At 37.5% G+C, this 8970-nt stretch overlaps 1 protein-coding gene across 1 annotated transcript; it reads left to right on the top strand.

Moving 5' to 3' along the window:
* Window positions 1-5187: 5187 nt before the first annotated feature.
* On the top strand, window positions 5188-6138 carry LOC104851243 (olfactory receptor 8K1). The gene has a single exon (XM_010608417.1). It carries the CDS (start codon window positions 5188-5190, stop codon window positions 6136-6138), a length of 951 nt encoding a protein of 316 aa, XP_010606719.1.
* Window positions 6139-8970: the final 2832 nt, after the last annotated feature.

The raw sequence follows: 8970 nt of genomic DNA, 5'->3' as shown, positions 1-8970 counted from the left end.
TATGAGCCTTGTTTACATAATTTCCAAAGAAACTGCACATAACTCACCTTTATCCCAATTGATTGCCAATAAAAATCTGTGCCTGGGACTGGCCAGAGCCTTTGTGGGTTGCACCAGCATTGATCGTCCTGGTGTCCCTCTGTCTCTCTCTTAGTTCTGTCTTTTAGTTTTATTTCTCAGGCCCACATTATCTATTGGGCAGGAGACTGGAATCTAACTGCAGAGGTCCAGGAAATAACGACTGCCAGAAACTCTGAGTTAACAATATTATTTATCACTATATGTAGACATTTTTCAATTAAATGTTTCACTTAATGTAGACATCACAACCGCTTTGTGAAGTAAATTCTGCTAAAACATTCTATTTTCCCTCAACACTAATGTCCTCCTAGCATGATAGCATTAAACCTCACTTTGGCACATTTCCTGTTAGAAGAAAAGGCAAAGGATACAATTACAAGATGCATAAGTTCTGGGGATCTCGTGTCCACCACAGTAGCTAAGGTCACAGCCATTGCATCACTGACTTGAAACCTAGTGAGAGACTATAATGGTACGTAAGATCCTAATGATATAACTGACAATGTGAAATAGGAAGAAAAGGACTAAAGGTATAGGGGAAATGGGAAGGGTAGGGCAAAGGTAATAAGGGAAAAGGAAAAAAAATGAGAAAATGAAACCTAGTGAGAGAAGTCCACATGCCCTCACCACACTGGTGCACACATGCACACACACACACACACACACAGTAAGGGTGGCGATGGGTGTTCTATGCTAATCACTACATAATGTATATGTACACCGAATCTTCAGGTTATACACCTTGAATATATGCAATTTTATTTAACTAAATATTTTAGGAAGGAAAAAAAAAGGACAATAAATGACTCTAACTTTGTCAAACATAGAAAGTTAATTCAAGTAATATTGAGTCAAAAAATAAGTCACACCGCTTTTTCCAGACCAAAGATTTTGCTCAAACAGAAAGCCACTACAAGGTGGATGGATGCAAGTAATTTAAGGAAATGTGCAATAAACCTGAAGTTGGAAAGAGACTGGGAAGCATTAACATTAAGTACGTAGGAATATACTGAAAAAGAAAACATTAGAGCAGGCGATTTAGCTCAGTGGAGCCCCCTGCCTCGAAAACGCAAGAGGAGGGGTAGGAGGAGGGGAGGAAGAGGAGGAGGAGGGGATTGCAACAAATTCGTTAATTTCTCTCATATGAGAAACTTTCCTTTTTGAGAAAGGAGGGTTGAAAAGTCGTTTTTAAAATTTGTTTCGTTTTGTTCTCAGGGCTGTGGTGAATGATTTTTTAGTGGAATTCTACCAGGTAGAAAACAAGACATAAATGTTCCATTCTTGTAAAAATAAAGTACCGTAAGAGAAAGATTGAGTTTCCAACAATTTTTTTCTTCTTGAATTTTAATCATTTTATGTGTGCTTCAGATATTTTTGGCATTATTGTAAAGACAAAAGATGAAAAAATATTGGTCCCTGATACTGGTACAGGGACAGTGAGATTGTCAGGTAGGATTCGATGAGCTGGCGGCCCATGGTTTTCATACCTGCAGTTTTCTGTGTGGCTACGCTGTTCCCCCTAAGGCCCTCTCTAAGTAGGTGACTTCTCAGAAATGTTCCCCTTCCGGAGGCCCCTTTCAGCCCACTTACTCGGGTCCCTAGCAACAAGCTAAGGAATCAATTGAGTGTTGACTCTCAGGAAGTGGAGGTGGGACCCCTACCCCACAAAATAGTCTGTCCCACAGCCCCAGATTCGGGGTGTCTCCTTCCTGAGCACCCCAAGCCTTGCCTGGATGCCTTTGGAATGCAAGATTGAGGCACCTCCTCCTTTCTTGCCAAAGCCTGCTCAAAGACAGTTCAAATGTGAACTAAAATAAGAGTCCTTGTCTCAGCTTAGAAGACAAAATCATCTAGGTTTCTGCTAGGTGAAACAAGATAGCCACAAAGGCCCACATATTTTATAATAACATTCATTTGAAATGTCAAAAATAAGAAAACCCATGGAGACGAAATTAGATCGTTGGTTGCTTGCCAATTCAGTGGAGAATTTTGAGGGGAAAGGACTAAAGATGAAGGGCATGTTTCATTCTGGAGTAATAAAATTACTCTACAGTCTATCACTGTGATGTTTTCAAACTCTGAAAATATCAAACCTTTGAGATTCATACTTTAAATAAGTTAGTTATCTGATCCATTATTATATTTACGTGAATATTAGCAACGGAGAAACCAGTTGTTTCACTTATATTGATCTGATGTGACATTGATCTACATAGAACCTATTCTGAAAGCTGCAGAAATAATGTTTATTGAATAAATACTAAATTTATCGATTGAATAAGTGCTACATTTATCCATGGTCAGAAAAGTATGTATAATTTAAGTACTTGTTTAAAAATTTGTAAATAAGTACATACAACATATAGAGTTGATAGACAATGAATAATAATATGAAAAAACAAGACTGTAAAATCCGAGCATTTTCTAAAGCAGAAAACAAGAACATTCTAGTTCTGTTTTACGAAACTCTTGATGAATCTATTCAATTGTTTTGAGTATTAAGCTAATGTATAAAGCTCTCGATTGCAGAAATATGTTATAGACCTGCTTTGATGATTTTATCATCGCATGTAGTACTGTATTTGTATCTGTTGGGTTTTAAAAAATACCACACAAAAAAGGATTACTCCTGATCATCAGGAGATCTTACAGTGGTGAGGCCAAGTGAATGTAATTCAGAGTTGTGCTGTGCTGAGGCATGGCAGAGGATGAAGGGACACACGCACACACACACACACACACACACTCCTGACAACCCTGGTTCCCAGTGCTCTCCGGTGAGTCTCTCACCTTGTCAGAATGCAGCTTCTCCCACCTCCTCACTGTTGAAATCTCTCTGCCTCACCACACTCCTGTGCAGCTCCTCGGCGGTTCACTGGCTGCCCAGGGCATGCAGGGAGTACTAAGTTGTCATTCCTCCCACCTCTCCTTTTCCACTATTCCCTTTCCTCATCTAAGAAACAGTGGGCAGCGAGGGTTGTAGCTCTTTGACACAGAGCTAGCATGGGTAGTGTCCTGAGTCCAGGCAAAAAAAAAAAAAGTGAGAAATTTTGTGAAGAAACAATTTAATATGAGAATTTTAACATTTTTATGAAAAAATATTTCTGCAATCACAGAGCATTTCTTGTTCCAGAGATAATAGTACTGAAATTTATAGGCAATTTCCTGAATTAGTGTTTCCTTTCTCTCTTGTTTTCAGGAACTTCTTCAGTGATAAATTTTGTAGGTTCATTGTTGAAGTTTATTTTCCTGAGATTATTAGATGTCTATGAGTTATGTTGCTGCTTGTCATCTCTCTAACCACAGTGGTTGGAATTTTTGGATGCTTTCATTAAGTATGGCAATACCCATGACTGTGTACATCTTCCAGAGAAATATTGTTCTCATCTTTGTCGTAATGAATGACCCAGCCTGGAAAAATAACAGTGCTCAGTCTCCAGAATCTTATGAAGAATTCTTTCTCTCTCTCTTTTGTCGTGTAAGTGCTATTGCTCTGCATGTACTGGCCTGCTTAACAAGTGCTGACTGAAGGGCACAGCTGAATGAAAACATTTTCGCCCTAATTTTGGAGTCTGGTTCTCCACCCTCTCGCCATTGCTATCATGGGATTGGTCGCTGCAGCTCCCTGACCATTTCATGACTCTGTGTAATTGACAGGTTCACAAGGCATTATTTGTGACTTCCAGTGCTTAGGGATATTGCATGATATTTTTATTCTATTAGGCTGCTTTCCCAGTGGAATATTTGGAAGTTAATTAACAGATATGCAAGCCACTCTCCCTTGGGTAATTCTGTACGTTTTTTTTAATCCATGAATCACATTTAACCATCAACATAATGCGTCTCAAAGATGAAAAAGAAAACTTGAATCAGCTCTGTAACAACCTGTCTTAATTAGGACAACAGGAAGTCAAAGCAGATCTCCTGGAAAGTGAGTAGAAACATTCATCTTTAAGGATTTCTAAGAGCATAAAGTTTAAAATGGATCAGGGAGGGCCTTAAAATGTGCGAAACTGTGTCTCCCTTTGATACACACCCTGTTTGTCCTCCAGAGGATCACAGCTCAGGACAGACCTGCTGTACATTTCCAGCACTCCATGCTGTTCACTGTTTGCACCAGTTGGGTTTTCACACATCCGTTGTTTTCCAGTTCACTGCACCGGTCGTCTATCTAACCAGGACTTCGTCTACCATCGTTTACCCAGTGTTCCTTACCTTCCTTTCCCGTTTCCCATCTCCTCAGAGTCCTTCATGGAGAGCTGGCCTACTAGACAGTGTATGACATGATATTCTTTTTTACAGTAGCACTCGGGATTGAACACGGGGACTTCACGGTGAGCTACATCTCCGGACTGTTACTGATTTATGTCTTCTAAAATTTACTTATTCATTTATTTATGAGACAGGGGCTCATTGAGCGGCTAAGTTGCCCAGGCTGAGCTCAAACTTGCAGTTCTCCTGCCTCAGGCTCCCAGGGTGCTGGGATTTCAGGAATAGACCACCACATGTAAAGGTACAAGATCCCAATAATGAATGTAACTGTACTGTATACCTAAAATGGACCAATAAACTCAATTAAAAAAAGAATAAATAAGAGAATAGGAAAAAATAGAAACAAAACCTTTGAAATAGTGAGGGGTGGAGGGATTGAAGGGAGGGCAGAAGAATGGAGATAAAAATAAGAACCAAGACATGTTATGTAAAGGTACAAATTCCCAATAATCCATGTCAGCATATTGTATACCTAAAATGTACCCATAAAATTAATTTTTTAAAAAAATTACTGGAAAAATTTAAAAAGCTAAAATGAAATATATAGCTCTGTTAATGTAGTAAAACACCTTGGGAACTAAAGAAGCACGTATTAGTATCTACATTAAAATGACCACTCTGAAATATCTTGCCATTTAAAGTGTATTTCACTGAAGTTTCATTGAGTGTGAGTGTAGCTCAGTGTGATTTTGGCCTGATGGAAGCAGGTGAGTCGACTTAGTACTCAAGACACAGATGTCTGAATGCCACACAAGTGACGTTCTCTTAGAAGATGGTATTTTAAGTATAATTTGTGTTGATTGTATCTTTACACAGATTACCAAGCAGAAACACATGGAGAAACTCAATCACACTGGCATGACTCAGGTTACTGAATTTATTATCTTGGGGATCACTGACAACCCTCACCTCCAGGGGCCCCTTTTTGGAATCTTTCTCATCATATACTTGGTCACGGTGATGGCCAACCTCAGCATGGTCACCTTGACCCTGCTGGACGCTAAGCTCCACAATCCCATGTATTTTTTCCTTAGACATTTGTCAATAACTGATCTTGGTTACTCCACTGTCATCGGGCCAAAGATGATGGTAAGTTTTGTAGTACATAAAAACACCATTTCCTACCGTGGTTGTGCTACCCAGCTGGCATTCTTTGAGATTTTCATCATCACCGAACTGTTTATCCTCTCAGCAATGGCCTACGATCGCTATGTGGCTATCTGCAAACCTCTCGTGTACACGGGCATCATGGCAGACAAAGTGTGCCGGGGGCTGGTGATTGTCCCCTACCTCTACAGCACCTTTGTGTCACTGCTGCTCACAGTGAAGTTGTTTACCTTGTCCTTCTGTGGCTCTAACATCATCAGGTATTTTTACTGTGACTGTCTGCCTCTGATCACCATGCTGTGCTCTGACACGCACGAGTTAGAGCTGATCATCTTGGTCTTCTCGGGCTGTAACTTGCTTTCCTCCCTCCTGATTGTCCTCATATCTTACTTGTTTATTCTTGTGGCCATTGTCCGAATGAACTCAACCGAGGGGAGGTACAAAGCCTTCTCCACCTGTAGCTCCCACCTGACGGTGGTGGTGCTGTTCTATGGCACACTGTTGTTTATATACCTGCAGCCCAAATCCAGCCATGCTTTCGATGTTGATAAAATGGCCTCTGTGTTTTACACCTTGGTAATTCCAATGCTGAATCCATTGATCTACAGCCTGCGCAACAGAGAAGTAAAAGATGCCCTGAAGAGAACCTTGACTCATAGATTCACAATCCCCACTTAATATTCGCTGCCAGTCTTTGGCTAATACTCTATCATCGCACTTTAATTTCAAAAAGTAGAAACATCTTATCAGCTTTTTTTCCTCTTTATCAGGACAAAACGTTTCTTATATCAAACTGCACACGTTTTCACCTAGACAGAATAAGGGTTGTACTCGGATAATATGCATCATAGGGAATACTCAAGATTGTGTAGGAAACTGTTATTTACACATAACAAAAATCATACCAAAGTTTTGGTTGAACGTAGACTTGCTGAGGTAACATTCACACTTAAATAGTTAAAATGGAGCAAAATTAATCATACGATTAGTAAGAGATAGTCTATAGTTATATTGGGTTATTATATAGTTATAGCTATATTGGGTGTTAAAAACATGTAAGAGTGAACTCTGAGGAATGTATTGGTTACAGTGGATGCAAGTAATTAAATATCGCAATACAACACACAAAAAAAGCATTTCCAAAGATTTAATCTACTTATGAAATAAAGCATGCTATTGCAAAATAAGTTCCAAGTTAAGTTACTGTTTATATCTCAAGGATAGGTGAGTCATCTGTGAGGGTATATGTAGTAGACCAATGTAAAATCATGTTGGATAATTTTATATTTAGCTCCACTGTTTTTCATGTTGCGGTGAGCTTTGGATTTAAAAATATATTTATTTATTTACTGTAATACAATTAGATATTAATAAAGAAATATATAAATTAACCCAGCTATTTCCCTTCTGGGAATCTTCCCAAAAGAATTAAAAGCATCATACTACAGTTATATATGTGCACTTTTGTTTATAGGCACAGTTTGTAACAGCTAAAACTTGGAAACAGCCCAATTGCCTATCATCTATTGAATGGATTTAAAAAGATGTGGTTTTTTATATAGTGGAGGACTACTCAGCTGTGAGTTTTGGATTTTGATTGCTTTGTGATACACTGATTTATGACTGAACACCTCAAAATAAAAAAGTGATCTCACTATGTACTGGGATGACATTAATATTTTTAAAATATATGTGGTGATTATACAAATTAATGATAATTCAAACATAAGCATTCATTGCATTTTTATTCCCAACTCTCTCTCATATCCATCATGAGTTAATTAATACAACATAATAAAAATCATACAGATGGCAAACTAGGATATGGAATGGCAAATTTATTGTAAAGAGACATTGGGAAATATTTAGTGTGATGAAAATACTCTTAATTTTGAGGAGCAATAAAATTTGAAAATACTGTACATGTATATTAAGAATTTTAAAATGTATACATGTGTGTCTTATTTATTTCACATAAGAGTATGGCTTCAAGATGCATCAATTTTCCTATGAATGACTAGTTTCTCATTCTGTAGAGCTGAGTAGTGTTCCATTTTATAGAAAAACCACATCTTGTTTATCCACTCTCCAACTGGTGGGCAATGAAATAGGAAGAAAAGGGCTAAAGGTATAGGGGAAGTGGGAAGAGTTGGGGAAAGGAAATAGGGAAAAGAAAAAATACGAGAACAGGAAAAAATGGAAACAAGGCCTTTTAAATAGGGAGGGTGGAGGGGTAAAGGGAGGGCAGGGATAAGGGGAAAAAATGAGAACCAAGATCTGTCATGTAAAGGTACAAGATCCCAATGATAAATGTCATTGTACTGTATGCCTAAAATGTATTAACAAACTCAATGGAAAATAAATAAATCAATATTGCTAAAGACTTTAAAAATAATTTTAAAATATATTCTGTTATTGTTTTAGCAAAAATAAAAGTAATAAGACCCTTTTGCTTATGTTTCTGGGTTCCTAAATAAAAAGGTACATTTGCAAGATGGTGTGATTATACTTATCCTATCTTATATGTTTACTGTGATCTAGATGGTTTATATCCACCACCCCACCTACTTGACATGAGTGTGTGTGTGTGTGTGTCTGTGTGTCTGTGTGTGTGCGTGTCTGTGTGTGTGTCTGTGTGTCTGTGTGTGTGGTGAGAACATCTAATATCCACCTTGGTAGCATAATTTCCGGTAAACAATTCAGTGTCATGAACTACAGTCCTTATGCAGGACATTTGCTCTTCAGAACTTTCTTATCTGCTGTTAGTAAATCTATGTACCCTTTTATGGACCTCACAAAATTCATGCCACCCACCTCCAGAATTTTATGACTGATTTTATGATTCACAGTTTACTTTTTCTGGTTACACATAAAAGTGTGATGGTGTAGTAAGATTTGACTTTTTAAATATTAGTTTGTTTTCTGGAAAAGAGCTTTCAGGAAATTCCTCTATAATCCACATAAATAAATTTAAAATAATGTGCTAATTTACGTACATATGAATTATTTATTTAATAAATTTTGAACCATATATTTACTTTCTAGAGCATCATTTTATTCAGTAATGATCTTATGAAGTTTTTTAATTTAATTTGATTACTTATATTACTTCCACAGAATAGATTTTCAGGAGCAAGATTTTTCATAACAAAGAAATCACATTTTCATCTTTTCTTTGAGAGCTTAATGTGAGATATTTAAAATAATCTCATTCTTCAATATATAAAACATAATAATAATAGAACCAACAAGGTTTCTGTATTAATTTATTTTCCAGTCTTTTTTACATGCTAAATTGTGTCTGAATTCATGTTTGAATCCTAAACCCTGCTACATCACCTTGTGGCTGTATTTGGACACTGGGCTTTAAAGAGGCATTTAAATCAAACTTGGCTCACCTGGCTGCCCCTAATCCAGTGAAACTCACATTCTTCTAAGAAGCACAGATTAATATAAAGACCAGAAAGCACACACAACACAAAACCAGATTGAGGCAGGGTGTATAATCTT

The sequence above is a fragment of the Fukomys damarensis genome, unplaced genomic scaffold (genome assembly GCF_012274545.1).
Source record: "Fukomys damarensis isolate Sample0158 unplaced genomic scaffold, DMR_v1.0_HiC HiC_scaffold_27, whole genome shotgun sequence".
Taxonomy (NCBI): domain Eukaryota; kingdom Metazoa; phylum Chordata; class Mammalia; order Rodentia; family Bathyergidae; genus Fukomys; species Fukomys damarensis.
This window is presented reverse-complemented; position numbering and strand designations above follow the sequence as displayed.